The 22,301-nt window shown below is 44.2% G+C and overlaps 1 protein-coding gene across 1 annotated transcript; it reads left to right on the top strand.

Annotated features, from left to right (window-relative positions):
• The first annotated feature begins 7,833 nt into the window (after positions 1 to 7,833).
• TMEM106C (transmembrane protein 106C) lies at positions 7,834 to 21,216 on the top strand. Its single transcript, XM_083729515.1, has 8 exons — positions 7,834 to 8,032; positions 13,615 to 13,843; positions 15,153 to 15,216; positions 17,319 to 17,478; positions 17,589 to 17,729; positions 17,835 to 17,884; positions 18,661 to 18,714; positions 19,618 to 21,216. The coding sequence occupies exons 2-8, from the start codon at positions 13,657 to 13,659 to the stop codon at positions 19,832 to 19,834; spliced, it is 873 nt and encodes a 290-aa protein (XP_083585641.1). The 5' UTR covers positions 7,834 to 8,032; positions 13,615 to 13,656; the 3' UTR covers positions 19,835 to 21,216.
• Positions 21,217 to 22,301: the final 1,085 nt, after the last annotated feature.

Genomic DNA, 22,301 nt, shown 5'->3' with positions numbered 1-22,301 from the left:
CTCCTGAAATGAATGGATGGCTCCAATGCTCCATTTGCTGCCTTCCTTCAAACATTAACATTTGTGTATGTTCTAATAAAGGGACGCAGGTGGCGCTGTGGGTTAAAGCCTCAGCGCCTAGGACTTGCCGATCGAAAGGTCGGAGGTTCGAATCCCTGCGGCGGGGTGCGCTCCCGCTGCTTGGTCCCAGTGCCTGTCAACCTAGCAGTTCGAAAGCACCTCCGGGTGCAAGTAGATAAATAGGGACCGCTTACCAGCGGGAAGGTAAACGGCGTTTCCGTGTGCGGTTCTGGCTTGCCAGAGCAGCGATGTCACGCTGGCCACGTGACCCGGAAGTGTCTCCGGATAGCGCTGGCCCCTGGCCTCTTAAGTGAGATGGGCGCACAACCCCAGAGTCTGTCAAGACTGGCCCGTACGGGCAGGGGTACCTTTACCTTTTATGTTCTAATATGTTTCAAATAGTCAAAAAGATGGCAGCTTTTAATTCCTCTGAATCTGATATCTCCTTTAGATTTTTAAAGGCTGGCTCCCAAAGTAATTTCAGGTGAAACAGATGGATTTAGGCCCATTGCTTTGCGAATGTTAATCACACACACACACTTCAGTGGAAACTGCATGCAGCTGAGCAGCTCACATTCGGAGCATCAACACAGAAAGGAACAGGAAGAAAGCAACACAAATATTTTGACGGAAGTGTCTTAGGAAAGCCATTTTAAATCATGGACACCTAGGTTCTGAAAATGGTGTTGCTTGCATTGGTGTGAGGCATGGGGTCCCATGGCGCAAATTTCATGTAATCCCAGTGCAAAGGAAAAGAGCTAAGATGAACTCCCTTACTATAATGTCCAAACAAGATGGGATGGGGAAGAAGATTGTTCAGGGCCTCATGCTATTAGCCTTTCTTGTACATGGAGATCCTTTATGAAATACATTCAGGCCCATCAAACAAATCTGTACTGAGATACACATACTGTATCACCATTTTTACTGCTGGAACTGCTCTGAATCTGACTTCTGGAAGAACACGTTTTAACTGCACAGTGTCCTGGAAAAGATACTCTGTTTTGGGGAAGAAGGGAACTGAGTTCCCTCCCATTTTCCACTTCCTGATGTTCCAAATGACCAGTACCTTGGAGTTATGATTTGTGTTGTTGTCAGGATTCTAACTGTAACTGTAACTGACCTAAGAATTCTGCAGAGCAGTTGCTGATGTGGCTGGCTGGCTGCTCAGGCGAACATCAGCTCAGTGGCCAACAGCTCAGTCTTCTTGAGGCTCAGGAGCACCTAGCAAATACCTGCTCTGTTCCTGGCACGCTAGACTCTAGCTGAGGAAGGCATTTCACGTAAGTTTATGGATTAAACATTCCGCACTATGCCATCAGCTATGTTTATGCTCAGTGGAAAAGGATAGCTTCAGTAGCAGATAGCAGAAAAGCGAATCATGAGCAGCTCCCATCCACAACAGGTTGCTGAGGTTCTGGCCATTTTCACAGGAACAGTGCAAGAGTATATTAAATCAGTAGCAGTTTGCTGGAAGAAAGTATGTGTGGATCAGATGTCTCTACCTAACCAGGGGGTGGGAGAGAGCAGGAACCTTTTCTTTTGCTGCTTCTTTCTGTGCATGGAATGCAGAAGGGAGGATGTCCTTCAATGACTTGACATGCTTGTTATTCCCTCTCTCACTGCATCTTGTCTTCTCTTTTGTTTCCAGGATGTCTGCCAAGGTCTCCCCTGCTCCCCTCCTCTCCAAACCCCCCCTGCGGGAGAAAGAAGGCTCCCTGGTGGTCAGGTGGCTGAGATTAGTGTCCGGTCTCCAGTTGTGTGCATTCCTGATAGATATTGTGGCCTGGATTATGTGCATTGCCTCAACAGCCGTTGTCAACTGGCGAGTGTGGCGGGTGGAAAACATCCAGGGAATCGGCTCTGAAAACATCTGGGTTGGAATCTGGCAGGTCTGTTTTTGGAAAGACCCTTCTAACGACGGAAACTCTTATTACCATTGCGAAGATCTCAATGAGCAACATCCAAGCCTCCCGAGGGAAATTTTTATTGCACAGGACTTAATGGCATTAGCTTCCATTATGAATTCAGCGGCCCTAGGATTAATTTCATTTGCCTTGTATAATGTGTTCGAGCCCAGAAAACATAAGAATTTTGTGTTAACCTTTTTCAGGCTTGCAGCTTTCCTGAACTTAGTTGCAGGGATACTCGTCCTGATTTCCGTGATATGGAACATGTCTGCTGTCTTACATAATGGGAAAATTGTCTTCCCAGAAGCTTTTGGATTGCCTCAAATTCCCAGCGAGCAGCATATTGGACCTTCTATTTATCTAGGCTATATCGCTGCAGGTTTCCAGCTGCTGAATGCAGCATTGGTTGGGATTGAGAGACTTTGCGTCAAGACCACCGCAACAGATAAATGTCAAATAGCAACTGTAAGGCTGATCACCCCAAGAAGCGCGGCAAAAAGCGAGAGTCTAACTACTTGCGGAAAGTGTGGTTCTCTCCTGGATCTCGTAATTGAAGAGAAATCCACAGATGAGATGGAGGAAAGCCATGCGGAAGATTTTGTCATTCCAGAGGAATCCTGCGAAGAGGAGATGGAGGAAAGCCGTACACCCCAAAGCTCACCTGAAGGACATCAAAGCCCACCTGATGTCCCCAAACATACAATTATATATGTGGTTCCCTACAACAGGGAGTGGTAAACTATCAGATGCAGATCCACACAGATCGCTCCATACACGGATGGATCTGCGTGGATCAGGATCTGATAGTTTTGTTTTGGGACTTCAGGTGGGCTTTGATGTCCTTCAGGTGAGGAGGCCCTTTTTATGACTAGTAGTTATTTATTTATTTATTTATTTATTTATTTAAGATTTTGTTGATTTACAAAAGTGTGCAATGTCTCTCTCTCTCATGTATTTTCCCCCATGTAACATTTTTACAAATCATTTTCATTTGTTGAGTCATTAGGAAGAAAAGGGGAAAGAGGTGGAGGGGGGGAACGATGGGTGGGGGTGGGGTCAGGTGGCAATTTTTCTGTTTTACTTACTATATGTAGGGTTTAGTGCCAGTGTTGTTTGTTCAGGTTCACCTGAAGCGGGTGTCGGAATTGTAGGCGAGAGAATCGTAGAATGGAAGAGTTGGAAGGGACCCCATGGGTGATCTAGTCCAACCCCCAGGAAGGAGGGAATCAAGAAGGGTCAGAAGTGAGAGAATGGACCCAATATTTGTCAGAATGGACCCAATAATAATAGAAAATATGCTTTTTTAAAGAATAGATTTGAATGCCAGCTCATTCATTCCATGCACATTTTTGAAAGCGGGGTGGGTGGGTGGAAAGAGTGAATTCATCACCAGGGGGTATCCAAGTCCTGGCAATTCACTCCTTGCATTTATTTAATATTTGAAGATTCCTTCTTGCTTCAACTCTGTTTTTTGTGTTTTAATTTTTTATACAAGATAAAAACACACACACACAAATAAAACAATAATAATAATAATAATAATTTAGTTAGACCCCGCCCATCCGGCTGGGTTTCCCCCTCTTTTAATTCTTATAGCGCATTAGAGTTACGATATAAAAGAGGGAAGATAAGTTGCAGATAAGGGTGGAAAATAATAAAAAAAACATCTTAGGAAATGGGATGGGAAGCTGATAATAGAAAAGGGGTGGGGGGACTTACTATGTAACGAATCCTGATGTGCAATTTGTGGAATTTTAACAACAACAACACAACACAACAAAATACTTAATAAAAACCAGAACAGAAAGAAACCAAACCAATCCCTACCCTTAATTAGGTATTATCCAGATAAAAAGCAAAAACTAAAGGACATAACTAATTCAATCCCATTCATTCCAATAGGCTTACTCTGAGTAGAATCTCACTGTATTGTCACTGCAACTTCTTGCATTAGAGTATTTGGGTAATTTTTAAAAAAGCCATGCAGAAGATTTTGCCATTCCAGAGGAATCCTGCAAAGTGGAGATGGAGGAAAGCCCAAAACATACCATCATACATGTTACTCCCTGCAACAGGGAGTAGCAAACTGCTAAATATTGGAATATATTGATATATGGAAATATCTGAAATAAGGATGGAGCTATGTAGAGGCATTGGCTGGCTTCACAGTTTTCCTCACGTTGTGATTTTTGTACAACACGCACTCTCACACTTCATGATTCGCAATCTATTGGCAGGTCAAATATTATGAAACCAAAGTGGCGATATGGTCGATATATTGCTCAGCCCGACTAGTTGCGGGACAGAATCTTTAAACTATTTTCTGTCCCCTGTGCGTGTCAATACTGTACATAGATTTGAGTCACCTGAGCCTCCAGATGCAATCTCTGGAACATGACTGTATAATTGGATGGTGGGAGTGTGTTTGGGAGGAGCTGAAGGAGCCCCCTGTTCTGCTGTCCTCTCCCCCTCGGTCAAGCAACTACTCACCAGCTACTTCTCTGTTGTCAGTGCCTCTGGCATGTGCCTCAAGGTCACAAAGACCAACATCTTGCACTTAGCATTGCACAGAAGAGCACAGGAGCCCTTCTTGGCTTGGGTGAGGAGCTCTCAGTAGAAGCTAGGGTTCCCCAGCTGGCATGCAGACCATTGATGTTTTTCCTCTTTGTGTTTGTTGGCCTTATGCTGGTGCCAAGCTATTTTGTGCCCTAGGCATGGCTAGCTACTCCTCTCCCCAAAACTGCTAAGTTCAACTTTCCTAAACAGGTGCCTTGCGGGGGGGGGGGATGAAAAACACAAAATGTGAAACTGCTATCTTTATATGAAATTATTACTGGCCTCCTCTCTGCAATCTGTTCTTATTACAGTTACGTAATAGCTTCTCTCACAGATATTTGTCAAAATCAGTAGTTTGTGCTTTGAACCTTAAAAGTTCTAAGGTGTTGTTTAATACCGTAAATGTCTGAATTTGAAAACAAAGTTTGTCTGAGATTTTTGAACAATTAAAATGAACCTACTATATATATATATGAAGTGAAGCAAACATAGAAATATTTCTTCCAAATAATCTGAAAAGGAGTCTGAGAATTCATTGACACAACTCTTGAGAACCTGCAGTTGTAGAATGAAAAGAACAACCAATAAGGAACAGCATCTGTAGCTACACCTTCACAAGAGTTTGAGAATTAGAGCTTACAGTCTGTAGACGACAGTTCTTCAGTGTAGCTCCTGGTTTTGAGAGCTTTGTAACTAATTGCTTTATTGAAGAGCCCATTTTTTCAAAACATCAACTTTTGTCAAAAGATTGACCAGGTAGAAGATGTAACATTTTTAAAGGTATACCGCTATTTGAAATGTGTCGTTTCCCTTTTTATTTTAATACACAATTGAATGCTTATTTGCTTTGAGGACAGTTTAACCACAATATAGAATTCTGGAATTGGGAATCTTAGTACAGTATTTGGAGGGGCTTGTATAAGTATAACATCCTGATCATGTGAGCTATTAACCAGACTGACTTCAAGAAACCAAATTAAGGTTAAGGAGTTTGCTTCAGGAAATTTCCAAATGACATTTAGTTGAGAGATTATTGAAGCCTCCAAGGAATTTTGTAATCCAAGCCAAACTTGGCCTTGTCTCCAACCTGCCATTTGAAGTTCCAGCTGTTAACACTTGCAATATACAGTATGGGAATAATAGTATGGCTTTGGCAACAGGGCAATTTATAGAAGATTAACAACCTCAAAAAGCAAAAGCAAAGAACCAACCATCCTCAAACCTTTCTCCCAATGAAGTAAGATGTAAATTAGGAAGAGCTTAGGTTCCCTTTTTTGCTGATATCTTTTATTTCTGGATGGACACCCCACTGGTCAATGTCAGGCAGCCTAAAGCCATGAATTGCGACATTGTTTTCCATTGTTCTCACTTCTGCCCCACCAAGGTAGATGGTGAGGAAGAAACAGCAGAAAAAAGAACCAGGAAATTCCATCCCAGACAACTGAATATTACATCTTTTTCTGTCTCTATGCATAAGAGGCGTAAGGATGTAAGTGCAGAAATCCAGTGAATTTAGTGGGTCTTATTTCTGAGTAAACATAGACTCATAGAGTAGAAATAGTAATACAATTATAGAGTTGGAAGGGATACCAAGCTATTTCAACCCCCTGCAATGCAGGAATCTCAACTAAATCATACATGATAGATGGCCATCCAACCTTGGCTTAAAACCTTCCAAAGAATCATAGAGTGCTTATTGTGGAGTGGTGCAGGCCCAGCTCTACCACCTCATTGCCACACTATAAGTCATTTATTTGTTTTTTTTATAGGATATTTATTGAGATTTTTTAAAGTATTACAATAAAAATGGGAAAAATAATTAACAAAAATACAAAATAAAAACACAGATTTTCCATTGCTAGTTTTCCTTTAGCTTGTTTCCCGGACCTCCTCATACCTCCCTTTTTTGTATTCCACTTCAAATTGTTGGTTCAGCAAATCCTTACCATTAGATTTTTACCTGTTTATAACCCTTTTTTCATATTCTCTTAAAGCATTACAGCTGGAAACCACTCAATTTCTATCCAACATCATTCTATCATTAATTTTACAAAATTTCTGTAGATAGTCTTTAAATTTCTTCCAATCTTCTTCCACCGACTCTTCTCCCTGGTCTCGGATTCTGCCAGTCATTTCTGCCAATCCCATATAGTCCATCACCTTCGTCTGCCATTCTTCCAGAGTGGGTAGATCTTGTGTCTTCCAATACTTTGCAATAAGTATTCTTGCTGCTGTTGTAGCGTACATGAAAAAAGTTCTGTCCATAAGTCATTTATTTGCCTTACTCTTAGGTTGCAATACTCTCCGCACTCATGGGAGTAAAGCTCATGGAGCTCAGTGGGTTGCTTCTGAGTAGTCATGGGATTGTAGTGTTATGCACCTTCACTTTGGAGGCGAAGGTCAGTGGGATTCAACAGGGAATACGTGGATTTAGGATTTATCCCAGAACCAGGAAGGGTAAGCAGCCCATTAAAAGGGAATAGGCTGGATTTGGACATAGCCATGCTTAGAGGAGACCCATTGAATTTAAAGAGCCTGCTCTCATTGTAGAATTAATTCTGGATTCAGCTGGGTCTTTTACAGCTCATGCAACAGAATGCTTACCACTGTGGAATTAAATTTATATGAACCCCTGGTGTGCATGTTTGCGATTAAACTGAATAGAACTGGAGCAAATTGGTGTCAATCTGCATTCAGATACAGGGCTGGCCAAAGACAGTCTGGGCAGCTGAGGCGAACCACAGTATGGTTCCCCCCGCCCACGCCAAGGCAGAAGGGGTGAGTGAAGATATACATCCGTGTTCCCCAAACTCGGGTCGCCAGCTGTTTTTGGACTACAACTCCCATCATGCCTAGCTAGCAAGACCAGTGGTCAGGGATGGTGGGAATTGTAGTCCAAAATCAGCCAGCGCCCCAAGTTTGGGAAACAATGATCTACATGGAACAAGGGGGGGAATAATGGGCTAGAATGATTCAATAAAGCTCTGTACTGTCTTGGGATCTGCTGCCCCAGCGCCTCCTGCGCCCGCCTTCTTTTGCTTCCCGGGCGGGCCCGCCCCTTTCAGAGAGCCCCGCCCCTTCAGAGAGCCCCGCCCCTCTCAAGAGACAGAGCCTTCGCTGCCTAACCATTCTTCGCACATGCGCAGTGAAACCAACAGCGCTCCCTTGTGGGGGGCCGAGGCTTCGGCGTCTCTGCGCGTCGTTGCAGCTGCGCCTACTCCTCGTGATGCGGGCTGACGCCGGTGCTAGGACTGCGCACGCGCGCTGGGGTGTCACGCCCGTATGCCGCGCCTGCGCACGGGGAGGTGAGCGGCTCCTTATATGGGGCGGGCTTGAAAACGCCCCTTCTTCTGTGGCGTCTTGCGGCTCCGGGCGGGGGCGTGGCTTCCTCTCGGCCCCGCCCCCTCCCTCGTTGTGACGCTGCTTGGTGTCGTAGCGACGCTAAGCGGCTTCAGATGGCGAGGAGCCGCCGGTGAGGCCGGAGCTGGGGCGCTTTCAGCCCGGAGGTGAGAGAGGGTGAACGTGTGAACGTGTGACGCGGGAGAGGGAAGAGGGGGGTGGCCCGAAGCGGGTCGGGGTCTTCCTCAGCTGAGGCAAAGCGGTTTCAAGACCCCTTTTCAGCACCTGCTATTTCTACGACACCAGCCTACTTAGTCTTAGAAAGCTGAGGTGGTTTTTAATAGGGGTCAGCGTTTTAACTTTTGTGTTTCTTTCTCTCTCTCTCCCTCTCCCTCTCTCCCCATTGCACTGATTTATCTTTCTCTCTCTTCATTGCACTGTTTTATCTTTCGTAAGCTGCTTTGGGCTCGTCGTTTCGCAGTCAGGCGGTGTGTAAGTTTGATGAAATAAATAAATACCTCTCCTTTTCCTCCAAGGAGCTCCCCCCCCCCATTCTCACGTATTTTTATTTTATTCCCACAACACCCTTGTGAGGTAGGCTTTGCTTAGAGAGGGGCAGTGGCGGGTGGGGCTGGCCGGCCAATAATAATAATAATTATTATTATTATTATTTATTATTTATACCCCGCCCATCTGGCTGGGCTTCCCCAGCCACTCTGGGCGGCTTCCCAAAAAATATTAAAATACTGTAATACATCAAACATTAAAAGCTTCTCTAAGAGCCCTTGAGCCCTAGTTTGACACCCCTAATCCTTCCACCCCGCTGCCTTTCTTCTAGTATCTGTCCCAATAGTCTTTTAACCTTACCTGCTATGGGTTGGACTAGATTGACCCTGTGGTCCCTTATGATTCTATATACAGTGGTACTGTACCTTGGGTTACATACGCTTCAGCTTACAGACTCTGCTAACCTAGAAATAGTGCTTCAGGTTAAGAACTTTGCTTCAGGATGAGAACAGAAATCGTGCTCTGGCGGCGCAGCAGCAGCGGCGGGAGGTCCCATTAGCTAAAGTGGTGTTTCAGGTTAAGAACAGTTTCAGGTTAAGTACGGACCTCCGGAACGAATTAAGTACTTAACCTGAGGTACCACTGTATGGCCATCTTTCTACCTTTGTCTTCTCTCCCCACCCTCTTTCTCCTCCTGCATCTCATTGTTTGAAACGAACAACCCCCTTTTAAAAAGAAATTAAAGAGTGGTTCTGCCTTTGCACAGCCTATCCGACATGTTTCTGTTCCCCAGTTTGGGCTGTGAACCCGCCAGGTGAAGTATCTCATTTAGTCTTGCTATCTGCTTTAGTAAGTTGTGTTGTGAGAAAACTGCTTGTGTGCCACGATAAGTAAAGTTTGTGCGCATCCCGTCTGTTGTGTCTGCAATGCTTGATTCACTGTATGGGTCTTGCCTCCTTTCAGTTAGTCTCTTTGCCAGGGGTGAGAGGATAATCCTGCCACCTCTATGCCTGGGGTTGTGTGATGGCATCACTCGGTTACCCCAATATAGAGTTGCACTTTTGAGTGCCTCTTGACTGTAAGGTGGAGCGGTCCTTGTAGAAAGGTGAATGTCACTCATCCTATAGAAAAAAATCAGCTGCCGTCAGAATAGCCATTTTCAGGTTGAAGAATGACGTGTGCCTCCAACTTTAAATTTGTGTGTGGGATTGCACTGAATAGTTGGGCGAGGGAATTTTAAGAACTAGCTCCTCCTGTATGATCCTGCCTGTCTATTGTGGTCCCCAGTGGAGGTGGCTCTCTGTTTCGCGACCATGAGCGGTGTGGCTGGAGTCCACATAGGACAAGGTCTTCTTCTTTTGTGGAACTCTCTCTTGAATATTTGTTTGGGCCCCCCCCCACCACCTGTATTTCCACGGCTTGTAAAGGCTGTGTTGTTTTGTCATGCCTTAGGTGTGGATTAGCTCTCTCCCTGACTTCTGTTTGTGCTGCATATAAAGCGTTTAAATTGCTGAGATGCTGTTGTGTTTATGGCCTCTTCCAGATGCCCTTTTTAGTTTGCATTCATGATCTGTGCTCATGATGGTATCAAGGTGGTTATGTGATCTGTTTTTCTGGTACTTTTTGCACGTGCAAAAGTTTCGGGCATACAACTTGGTTTCCTGCCAGTGCATGTCCTTTAACTTCCTCCTGAAATTCTGTAAGTTTTTATGCCATAAATGTCCTGGCCTTTTTTTTTTTTTGTCTCACTCTTTTTACCTTATAGTTCAAGAGTGCCTCTCCAAATGGCAGCAATGCAGTAGCACTGGGGAAGCATCACAGAACAACTTATAAAGCAGAATGATGGGAAGATGGTCCACTATAGTGGTACCTTGGTTTAAGAACAGCTTAGTTTATGAACAACTTGGATTAAGAACGCTGCAAACCCGGAAGGAGGTGCTTTGGTTTGTGAACTTTGCCTTGGAAGCAGAAAATGTTCTGCTTCCTGTTGAGTGTGTTCCATTTGTAAATTGAGTCCCACGCTGCTATGGGAAAGCACGGCTTGGTTTAAGAACGGACTTCCAGAACAGATTAAGTTCATAAACCAAGCTACCACTGTACTAATGTTCTGTTACTGCTTCAGTGACATATTGCAGAACACGCCCCAAACAAACAAAAAACATAGCCTAGAGGTGCCTTACACATTTTCTGTTTTTGGTTGGTTGGGTCTGTTAATTTTTAAGTTTTGTAAGGTGCGCTTGAGGGCCTTTTAAAATGGCCAGGTATCCTATTTGGATTACCAGGAATGTGAAAACATGAACTGAATCTGTGAAAAAGGACTGACCTCAATATTTTCTCTCAATACTCTGTCATACACCAGTGTGACCCAAGTCTTAGGGCCCAACCCAGTGGTGTCCCCGAATGCTCCCTTGTATAAATCTCTCCCCCATGTAAAATAATGATGAATAATCCCATCTTTGTTGGGGGATATAAAATGCTGTACAGTATATGGGAGGAAGGGCAGTGTTACAGTGTGATCAAGGCCTTTCATTCCTGCTGCTGCTGAAAGGCCTGACCCACAATGACACTATTGCAGTCATCCCTACAGTCACACATTGTCCTAATGACATTCATCTTGCTAGTAAATAATGTTTTTGTCTTGGGGTAGGTGGGGAGGGGAGCTACTTGTAGAGAAATGGGGTGGGAGGCCCTGTAGGAGAAATGGGTCAGGGCCATGAGAGAGATGCTCTTGAGCAAAGCTACTTTGTGGGTGGGTGGGTGGGGGTGAGAAGAAGCAATGGGTTTAAGTGGGGGGGGGAAGGGGGTGTAGTTGGATGTGGCTTGTGCTTAGGGAACTTGGATTTCCTTACTTTCTAGGAGAAGTCTAATTAGATACTGTTACGAGTGTTTCTGGTCTTGCTTAGTGACCCTCTCTCTCCTTTTTTGCCCATCTTGAGTGGTGAAAGGGCTGGTCTTGATTTTACGTGTTTTTCTTTGTGTTATGTGTTTTAAGTTTGTTCTTCCAACATCTCCTAACCAGTGCACATTCTCTTTATCTATCCAAAAAATAGCGCTATTGTTTTTTAGACATGGGTATGCTTCTTTTAAGGTTATGTCCACAACTAGAGCTTAGTTCTTGTTTGTTTTATTTATTAAAACATGTTTCCTGTCTTGTCTCTGGGTGGCTCTTAAGATGTCTCACCACAACACATTTTAAGAACAATACCACTGGGGTGGATTTGATTTAAATCAAATAGATTTAAATCACTAGTCAGTAAGACTTGATTTAAATCAGATTCTACATAAAGACTCATTCTTGCTGCTATAATCTTAATATTTACAACCAGATGAAGGTTTTGATTTTGGATTAATACATTTTTAGTGAAGTTTTTACAGTTATATAAAAAATTACAGATTTGGTTATACTATTAGAAATACATAGACATAATTATGAAATTATTGTGAGGTTTAATAAGTTAACTGTTTATATTTAGACAACTTTTCTGATGTACTTTAGTGGAAGGAGAAAAATAATCATTTCCTTAATAACAATTTAAATTATTTAACTAAAAGAATAACATTATAGCCTATGTATCCATATTTGTTAACTACTGTGGTTAGGGACTTTATTGTTTAGACAATGTCAGGCGAGTCCTGGGAAGAAGAGCTTGGAACCAGTGAACTCTTAGTAGTTGACTGGCAAGCACTTCAAGGACTTATAGATCCCAGTTACTATTTCCACCCTACCCCCCTTTGGATATGCTTCTACATTCAGGTGTATATTCTGTACAGTTAAGTGTCAGTGCAGTTGTTGGAACCCAGTGGGGGATTTTTTAAATCAAAAAATCCTATATATATATATATATCAAGGAATATATATATATATTCATTGATTTTTATCCACCCTGAATACCACAAATGAAACAGCATTAAAAATCATCAGCTGATCAGAAAATGTTGTTAATCTTGTCCACATTCTTCTTTTACAAATCCAAACCTTAACTGCTTGACTCAAAGTGAGCGGTGCCCTGGGCGTTCCATAGTTTAAATGTTACAGTTGGGGAAAGTCTCGTCTCACATTCATGCATGCCTTACTTCAGGTGAGGGGTGAGGAACTTGTGCCCACCCTCCCACCCCCATGTTGCTGGACTAAGTCCCATGATCATTGGCTGTGCTGGCTGTGGCTGATGGGAGTTTGACAATATCAGAGGGCCACAGATTTTCCCATGCCTGCTTTAGATGACAGGGGTTCAGGCAGCAGGCCTGCAATTCTTGAATGGAACACACGACCAGGTTTATATCGAAGGAGGCAGTTCCTGAAGTATCTTGGTCCCAGATTCTTTAGGGCTTTGAAAGTTAAGACTCACACAAACAGGGACTCAGTGAAGCTGGAACAACGCTGTATGGAAATCCAAAACATCTTGCAGCAGGCAACAGTCTGGTTGCTGCATTCTGGAGCAATGGCAGTTTCCAGACTTACTTCAAAGGATGATGCTGGATCCACAAGCACTTCCTAGGTGTACAGTATACCTTTTCTTGCCTGGGAACATAGCCCCACCAGCGGCAGACCAAATATATGAATCTGTATGATACAGTATACATATATATTCATGTGCAGAGAAAACAGCGTCATTTGCTGTTTTTTTTTCCTGTTGTGAGTGCATTAGCAAGAGGGAGACAAAGGTGCTGCAACTGTTTATATGCTGCAAGCTGTTTGGGATCCAGATAAAGTGCAGGAAGTGGAACTGGACAATAAATTTTGGTTTCCGAATACTGTATCTTCTTTTAATGATTTCTAGGCTGTCTTTCTAGGGCAAACCCTTCTCAAGGCAGCCTAACTTCAAATTTTAAAAAGGCAGTTAACTTAAAACATTTCAAGAGCCAGCACCCTGCTCACATTAAATATCAAACAGGATACTTGGTTGTCACTCTTCTCTCTCTCTCTGCTTTCTTATGCCTGGGCAAAGCAAGCTGAAATTTTGAGGTGAGAGAAATGAGATATCCTCTTGTTTTGCCCCTTCCCAGAATTTTAGCACAGCCGTAATACATGGTGTAAAAGTGAAGGGAAACAGTGCAGAAATGTAGATTGTATACAGGTTGCAGAATTCTTTCATTTCCCCATCACCATCTTGGTGCAGAATTCTAACCTTTTCTTTTGGATTACATGTGACCCTGATGATGTCCCTTTCTGAATCAGATTAACCTGGGGTGGGAGAGATACTGCTTTTAATGTCAACATTTGTCCTCTGCTTCACCATTTCAGGACACGTTAGGAACCCCCTCCTTCCCGAAAAAACCTGATGCAATGGGGTCTTTGCAATCTGTCGGCACCAGCTCCTCCTCCTCCAGGCGACGACAGAGAGAAGAGGACAACGATTTGCTAGACAACAAGGATCGTGAGGAAGACATTGCTAAGTTTCCATATGTTGAATTCACTGGGCGAGACAGCATCACCTGCCCCTCCTGCCAAGGCACTGGCTGCATCCCAACAGGTAATTCTGGCTCTGTATACCTTAGCTTGCTAGCTTACTTCCAGAGGACGGTGAGTTTTTGCACTACTAGGCCATACCTTAATGGCATCCTAAAGTGCCTTTTCCTACTCCTGCAAATCCTGTCTTTTAGCATTTCCTACTATCTCACCTTGGGCTGTGCAATAACTGTACTTGAGAAGTTCCTCTTGGGTCAGGCAGGCCAGTGGCCTGGAGAGCTTCCCCTGTATATGTTGTGGCTTACTACTTTGATCTATCTGGATTTGCGTGGAGTAAACCAATCCCTGGTCCTGCAGGAATCGCTGGCGTGGTATTCACACAACTTGCTGCTGTTGCACACCAGTCATGCCTGATAAGTGGGGGCTGTTGGAAGCTAGAGAATCCTACCCCCAACATAGGACTTGGACTGGGCTTCCTTGAGGCCCCTTCCTGCTACACAGTTTTGCAATCTGCTGTTGTCAGTGGACTCCATAGCAAGCTTCAGCTCCCATTGGTTTTGAAAGCATGTTTCATCCTGTGGGCTCTTCCCTGCTCCCCCCCCCCCCACCTTGTGATTTTCCTGCCACTTGTAGTTTATGTCCTTTATAAATAACAGTCACATGGTGACACGGTGTGCACCTCGTTTATCAGAGGTGGGTTTGGACAGACTGAATCTCACCCTGCAGACCTGATGTTGCCTGCCTCTGGTGTGGCAAACTTGGCAGATTCTGTGGAGTGGTAGGTCAGCACCTCTAGATCAGTGGCACAGTCTTGATTCTAGACTCATGTCTGCCACAAGTGTATAATTTTGTTCAAGTTACATTTATTTCTATTTCTACCCTATACAAGGGGGAAGAACCTGTTGCCTTCTAGATATTGTTGGATTTAAACTCTCATCAGCCCCAACAAACCTGGCCAATGGCCACAGGGGATGAGACTGGTAGTCCAATAATATCTGGAGGGCCTCAGGTTCCCCTTCCCAATCTTGTTTGTTTATTTTACTTAAACTAAAGGTTCCCAAGGTGGACTTGAAACCAGTCTGTTGTTTTGTTGAGTATGAGTTACCATAGCCTCCTGTTTTTTAAACAGCTTAGGTAACACCTACCCCATCCCACTACATTGTCCTTGTAGAGTTGTTCACTTCTCAGTCCTGTTGATAATTCACAGGAAATTCAAGTAAGTTATTTAGGACTTTTTCATATGGAAACCCAGATTTCACAGTTCTCAGGCTGACCTTAAAAAACTGTGAGGTGCATATCTGTGCATTGAAAACAAGCCTGTAAGACTTGAGAGCTTCTAGCATTGGCAATTACTTCTTGCTTTCTTCTTCTAGAGCAAGTCAACGAATTGGTAGCTCTAATACCATACCATGACCAGAGGTTAAAACCTCAAAGGACGTAAGTACAAATGAAGTCTCTAACTCCTCTTGCTGCCTTTATGTTCTGGACATAGACATGGAAGTGAATTAATATCCTGCTGAAAGGAGATATCACACCTCCGCGTCCAGTTGGCTTTCTGCCCAACTACTCTAATCTACAAAATGCCTTGACTACTTCTTGATTGTAACCTGAAATTTTTACTGCATAAATAGGAGCCTATAAAAAAATGCAACTCAATTTGTTCCCATTCTGCAAAGTGAATTCCAGTATTTCTGGTGTTTAGCAAGGCAGGTGTCTTAACAAGTTTGCTGAATGTGCTAGCAGATGCACACCATACATTTAAAGCACACCAAACACACATTTAAAGCACATGGCTTCCCCTAAAAGGATTATGGAAACTAGTTGTAAGAGCAGTGGAACCGTAGGTCTGCGATGGGGGAACTACAGTTCCCTGGATTTGTTGGGGAGGAGTCATGTGCATTGAATGCACTTTAAACATATGGTGTGGAAGCAAAGCAGAACTTCTCATATGGAAGGCTTTCCCACACATGAGGTTTACATAGCCATCAAACCTCTCTTCCATAAGCTTGGGGATACAGGAGAGCAAACCACAGATTTGTTACTGTAGGTTTTTATAGAACTAGAGAAGTAACTGCTTTAAGTTCCATGGGTGGAAAGGCCTTCAAACCACCAAAAGGAGCCTTTAAATACCGTGTTTTTTGCTCTATAAGACTCACTTTTTCCCTCCTGAAAAGTAAGGGGAAATGTGTGTGCGTCTTACGGAGTGAATGCAGGCTGTGCAGCTATCCCAGAAGCCAGAACAGCAAGAGGGATCGCTGCTTTCACTGCGAAGCGATCCCTCTTGCTGTTCTGGCTTCTGGGATTCAGAATATTTTTTTGCTTGTTTTCCTCCTCCAAAAACTAGGTGCGTCTTATGGTCTGGTGCGTCTTATAGAGCGAAAAATACGGTACTTTAAAGACTGACAGGTGCATTGCGGCAGAAGCTTTCATGAAGAAGAGTTTGCTTCCTTGGAAGTGTTTTCCTTGCTCAGCAGATGTGCACCCACTCATGGGGAAACTGTTCTTGGCCAAGTTGTGTTTTCCCTGTAAAAACAAGCTCTGCAAGTCCTGTTTACAAATTCATTCTCGGCTTTAACAGCCATTTTGACCACAGTGACTGGATGTTGAAGGGAAGGAGGGGGAGACAGTGACCTGCAGGCCTTGTGAGTGAAATCCTAATGTTGTGCTTCAGATTGCAGCCACCTTTGTACATGGCACCTCTCTCTGCCTTGTTGGGGTGAGCCCAAAGATGGCATTGTCTGAGCATCATAATTTCCTACTTCAGGCTTTGTGCTGGAAAGCTGTAGTGCTTTGTTTTGCTGCCTGGAGTGATGCATATCCTGAACAAAAAAAGTGTGCATTATCTGTTGCCTGCCCCCAGAGATACTGAGGTGCATCTTCAGGATGTTTTGAGGAGCTTTTGTATAATGAAGGGTTAAATTATTATTTTTCTGATGGGAGGGTAAGGGGAGAATTTTGCAATGATAGGACTTTGTGTGGAGAAGAACTGATGGATTAAATATAACAGCCTAGTCCAGTGCCTTGCGCTTCTTTTGTGTTATGTACTGAAGTTCTCACCCTGGGCCAGCAGGGGGATACTGTAGATAGTTATGCAAATAAGGGATCGAAAGTGACACTCAGTGATTGGATAGTTTTAGAAAATTGTTACATTTACGTTGTACTGGAGCTCTATATAAGCAGGCTGACTGAACCCTTCAGTTCAGTTCTGTTCTGGCCTCTGAATAAACAAGAGCTGTTTGAAGAATCGCTGTGTCATCTGATATGTTCACCCACAACTTAACACTTTGCAAAATGGAGATGTGCTTTGGTGTGTTCACTAGTTGCTGGAAATCACGAGCAAGGAGAGTGCTGCTACCCTGAGGCCCTGCTTGCTGATGTTCTTCCTGTAGGCATCTGTTTGACCAGTGTAAGAACAGGAAGCCTTTGGCCTGATCCAGCAAGGTCCTTCTTATGTCCTTAAGCATATAAAGTGTGGATCTGTTAGCAGGAGCTGAGCCCAGGAAGGGAAACTGGCTAACTGTTGATCTTGTCCTCTGCAGGAAACTCTATGTTTTGGTGTCAGTGCTGCTCTGCCTCCTGGTGTCGGGGCTGGTGGTCTTCTTTCTCTTTCCTCATTCAGTCCTTGTGGATGACAATGGCATCAAAGTGGTTACGGTCTGGTTTGACGAGAAAAACTCCCTTGTGGTCCTTGCCATCACGGTAATACCCAAGTGTGTCTATATATGACTTAATGCAGCTGTAGTTTTCTGGATCGGTGCTAAGAATCTTATCGGCTTCCTGCCTTTCTTTTCCTCTGTCCTACTTTATAGGCCACTCTCCGGATCAGAAACTCCAATTTCTACTCGGTTGCAGTAACCAGCTTGGCCAGCCAGGTGCAGTACATGAATACTGTGGTTGGGACTCGGCAAATCAACAACGTCACCCGTATCCAGGCACTGAGTGATCAGCTGGTACTGCAGTCTGGAAAAGCAATAGGGGTCTTGCCTTTATGGTGGGGAGAGAGGAGATGCGGCCTCTTAAACTAATGCGGCTTTGCTTCTGCCCTGTTTTTCCAGGTGAACTTCACAGTGAAGGCTGAAATGGGTGGACCATCTTCTTATGTATAGTAAGGACTTGGTTTTTGCTTATCTGTGTTTGATCCTCAGCTAGGCTCTGCAGCACTTACCCCAGAGTAGCTGCCACTTCTCTCCACCCACCTCCACTTTTCTAGAGAGCTTTTGGTTCCCTCAGGTAGTTAGTTGTCTTATGCCTGCTGGAGCAACTGCACAATAGAGCCAGTGGATAAGCATAAGCTGTGCACAAGATTTGGAAATGGTCTCTCAGCAATATCTTGCAATTGTATTAGAGCATCGCCTCTCAAGATGTGGAGAATTATGCCCCTCCCAGCCAAACTTACTATAGCTTTTATTGCACGCTCCCGCCACAAACCAAGAAGCCGTGAGTGAGTGAGTGTGTGTATAGTGTCTTGGTTCTTCTATGCCACTGCTCTCTCCTGGTTCCTAGGTTTCTCTTCCCTCTTCTTGCTACTTTGCTGCAGGCCCAGCTATCTCACACCAGTGTGGTATAGTGGTTAGAGTGTTGGGCTAGGACAAAAGAGACCCAGGTTTGAATCCCCACTGGATGGTTGGGCTAGCTCAAGCTCTTTGCGTAACCTGCCTCACAAGACTGTTCAAGCTAGAAAGTGCAGATAGCTCCCAAATAAAGATTAAAAAGGCATCAAAATGTTATCAAAGCTTGAACAGCACTGCACTTCATTAAACACTTGTCATGAGATGGTAATTTGTCAATATGATTAACATGACAAGACTTCACATTTTGTGTGTTTCCTTTTAATTGTTCAAGCCTCTTGCCAATTTATTTCGTTGTCTTGGTCTCTTCCAGTTTCTTTTGCACTTTACCCAAGATCAGAGTGCACAACATGGTGATTTTCATGAGGTATGCTGCTCTTATATATTCTGCTTTGCCTCTGCTAGAAGTAAATTTGACATCAGTCGATAAAGTGTGAATTCCTAACTAGACACTGACCTGTAGGACCATTGGACTCCCAGTAAATGTGTGGGTTGCATGGAAGTACAGTGTACAGTGGTGCCCCGCAAGACGAATGCCTCGCAAGATGGAAAACTCGCTAGACGAAAGAGTTTTCCGTTTTGGAGGTGCTTCGCAAAACGAATTTCCTATGGGCTTGCTTTGCAAGACGAAATGTCTTGCGAGTTCCTGCGGGGTTTTTTCCCCTTCCCCCCCTTTTTCTAAGCCGCTAAACCGCTTATCCGCTAAAAGCCACTAATAGCGCTAATCCGTCAATGGGCTTGCTTCACAAGACGAAAAAACCGCTAGACGAAGAGACTCGCAGAACGGATTCTTTTCGTCTTGCGAGGCACCACTGTACCTTGTGTTACAGATGCTTCAGGTTACAGACTCCGCTAACCCAGAAATAGTATCTCGGGTTAAGAACTTTGCTTCAGGATGAGAACAGAAATTGCGCAACGGCAGGCCCCATTAGCTAAAGTGGTGCTTCAGGTTAAGAACAGTTTCAGGTTAAGAACGGACCTCCAGAACAAATTAAGTACTTAACCTGAGGTATCACTGTATAGTTTTGTGAGAAATAAAATAAAAAAATATCTGCTGGGTCAGTCCAAATCTTGAAAGCTGAACTCTGTGACCAGAATAAATCACACAAATCCCCAGAACAGATTGGGAAAGGAGAGGGGAGAATGTTTGCCTCAGTGCTTCTTTGAATGACTGCATTTTTGGCATAGTATGGTATGCATGGCATAGCAGATAGGGGTGCAGCCTTTCTTTCCCCCGCCGTGATTCCTTCTCTTTGCTTCTGCCTCTCAGGACTTCAGTGAAGATCTCCTACATTGGCCACATAACTCAGAGTTCCCTGGAGACTCACCATTACGTCGACTGTGGCGCGAATATCACCTATACCCAAGGCAGTTCTCGGCCTGTACCCACACCACCAACTAGGGTAGGTGTAGCTCAAGAGAAGAACAGTTTGAGTCAGCTAATGTACTTCAGTGATCCTAGCAGCCTGGTTTCGACTACTGTATAACCTCAGGACAATGGGACTTTGCTTTTGTATTTTTGGAGGGCAGACAGGGGTTGTTGTAGTTCTTGGTGAAACGGAAGCTATGAATGTCTCTGCACGAAGCACTTCTCCCACACGATTACATGAATAGCTGGACGACGCCTCGGCTCTTGTTTTGGAACAGCCTCTGCTTAGTCCCCACCCCCTTCACGCTGCCAGCATCTAGCTTGTGTTATTTTGCTCTTAGCTGATCAGCCTTGGTTCTTGGGGACACCCTCTTGAGTGTTCCTCCTTAAAATTAGGAAAAATCGTGTTCCTGCAGGTGCTTCATTCCTCTGGACTACAAAGAATGAAATAATTCCCAGGATGGTGCTCCTAACTCTGTTGTAACCAAAGAGGGAACTAATATTCGATTGTGGAAGGGGAAGTAATCTTAACCTCATTTCTTGTGTACTGGTTTGAAACATTTGGCTTGCTTGTTGTCGGTGAGACCGACTAGCCAGGAAGTGAGAAGACTAGCCAGCAATCTAAGTTTTGCCGAAGCAAATGGATTTTGCAATAGTTACAGCCCTGTTGTGGGTGGGGATTTCTAGACATTCAATGGGGTTTTCATGGTTGCAGTTCCTTTTAAGCTAGTTTTGACTGTGTCAGTGGTATTCCTAAAGCTCCTTTGATGTCTCTTAGGTGTATTGTTCTAAAGAGAGCACTATTGATTTAGAGCAGAGGTGGCTAACCAGTGGTCCTCCTGCCCCTAGCTTCCATTCTTCCTTCCTGACAACTGGCCTTGCTAGCTGGATTGATGGGAATTGGAAAGCCACAGGTTCCCTATCCCTGACTTAAGAGTTGTCACACTTTCTGCACTAGATTTTTCTGCTAGGAAAGGGCTACAAGACTTCTGGATCTTTGCATCAGGAAAACCTATGAGCAGCGGGCTTTTAAAAATCTGACTCTCCAAGCTGGGAAATGTCGGGTCAGTTTAGTTGGCCCCTGTGCTGTTTAGAGGGGTTTGTTCTCAGTATTTTTGTATTTTGTAGTAAATAAAAATATTTATCTTTTTAGTGTTTCTGTCTACAATGTTTCCCTCTCTTGTAAGGATCAAGAGGGATACATCCTAGGTAAACCGGGAAAGTAAAATTTAGGACTGGAAGGATACTCCTATCGATCACTACTAATCCTTTCCCCTTTAGTAACTTCAAATATCTGCTGCTGAAGTTCATCTTCCCTTTAACACTTTTTTGTGTTCTAGCCAGTCTGTGGAGAAAAAAGACACCCATTTGAAGTGAGTTTTAACTCTGTATTTTGATACTTAAATGACGGGGAGAGTTAATGTTTCTATAGAATCTGTACCTTTCTGCTTGAAAGACTCTAGTGCTAAAAAGTTAATAAACCTTGTCTTTTGCTTTTGAGAGAGGTGTGCTGATTTTTCTCTATGGTGTCAGTTTGATACAACACGGCTTTGTAGGATACTTGATGGCATTGCAGAAGTTGTGGTTTCCGGTCTTGCAGTACAATGGCTGGTGGTAATAAACCCAGCCCCAGATACGAAGCCTGCTAGGAGGGAGTTGGCCAAGGATAGTCTGGGACCTGCAATGGCTTATTGCTCAGTGGAATGTTTATCCAAACTAATAGTGGCGTTTCTTCCCTTGGCAACACTTTCCCTCCGTTTAAACTCTGTGCTAGCCGATCGCCAATTTCCATAACTCAAAAATTGATCTGCCTTCATTTGGAAATTACTACACCAGTGGATTGTGGTCGTAAGAAGAATGGGCAGAAGCTTTGTTGATACGATGAGAATGATTTGTTGGGTGGTGCATGTGCTGTGTGGACAAACTGCTTGTGAAAATGAATGCCCTTCCTACGTTCATAACGTTACCATCAATGCTAATGTACACCTGTTACAGAGTTAGTTCCGGCACACGTTTTGTTGCAGCTCAGACAACATCCCTGGTTCAGGTGTGATACCACTTGCTCCAACAAACTGGTTTGTAGGCAGCACCTAAAGCCTTAGTTGCTCAGATGGCTGAAGAGCAGCATTTATTGCAGCTCTGTGGACCCTGAGTCCAGCAGATTTGCACACCTGAGCCAAGGAAGGAAGCAACATGAAAACCTCCGAATCACCAACCTTACCAGAAGCAGGATTTCATGTTAATGCTAGTATTTTGTGAGGCCTCGCATCAGATCCAGCAGTGTAGCTAATTGGGGTGGGGTATGTAAACAAACATACACGGGACACGGGTGGCGCTGTGGGTAAAACCTCAGTGCCTAGGACTTGCCGATCGCATGGTCGGCGGTTCGAATCCCCGCGGCAGGGTGCGCTCCCGTCGTTCGGTCCCAGCGCCTGCCAACCTAGCAGTTCAAAAGCACGTCAAAGTGCAAGTAGATAAATAGGGACCGCTTACCAGCAGGAAGGTAAACGGCGTTCCGTGTGCTGCGCTGGCTTGCCAGATGCAGCTTTGTCATGCTGGCCACGTGACCCGGAAGTGTCTGCGGA

This window comes from Podarcis gaigeae (genome assembly GCF_964106915.1).
Source record: "Podarcis gaigeae genome assembly, chromosome: 2".
NCBI lineage: Eukaryota > Metazoa > Chordata > Lepidosauria > Squamata > Lacertidae > Podarcis > Podarcis gaigeae.
The sequence above is the reverse complement of the archived record's forward strand: the minus strand, read 5'-3'. Positions and strand labels throughout refer to the sequence as shown.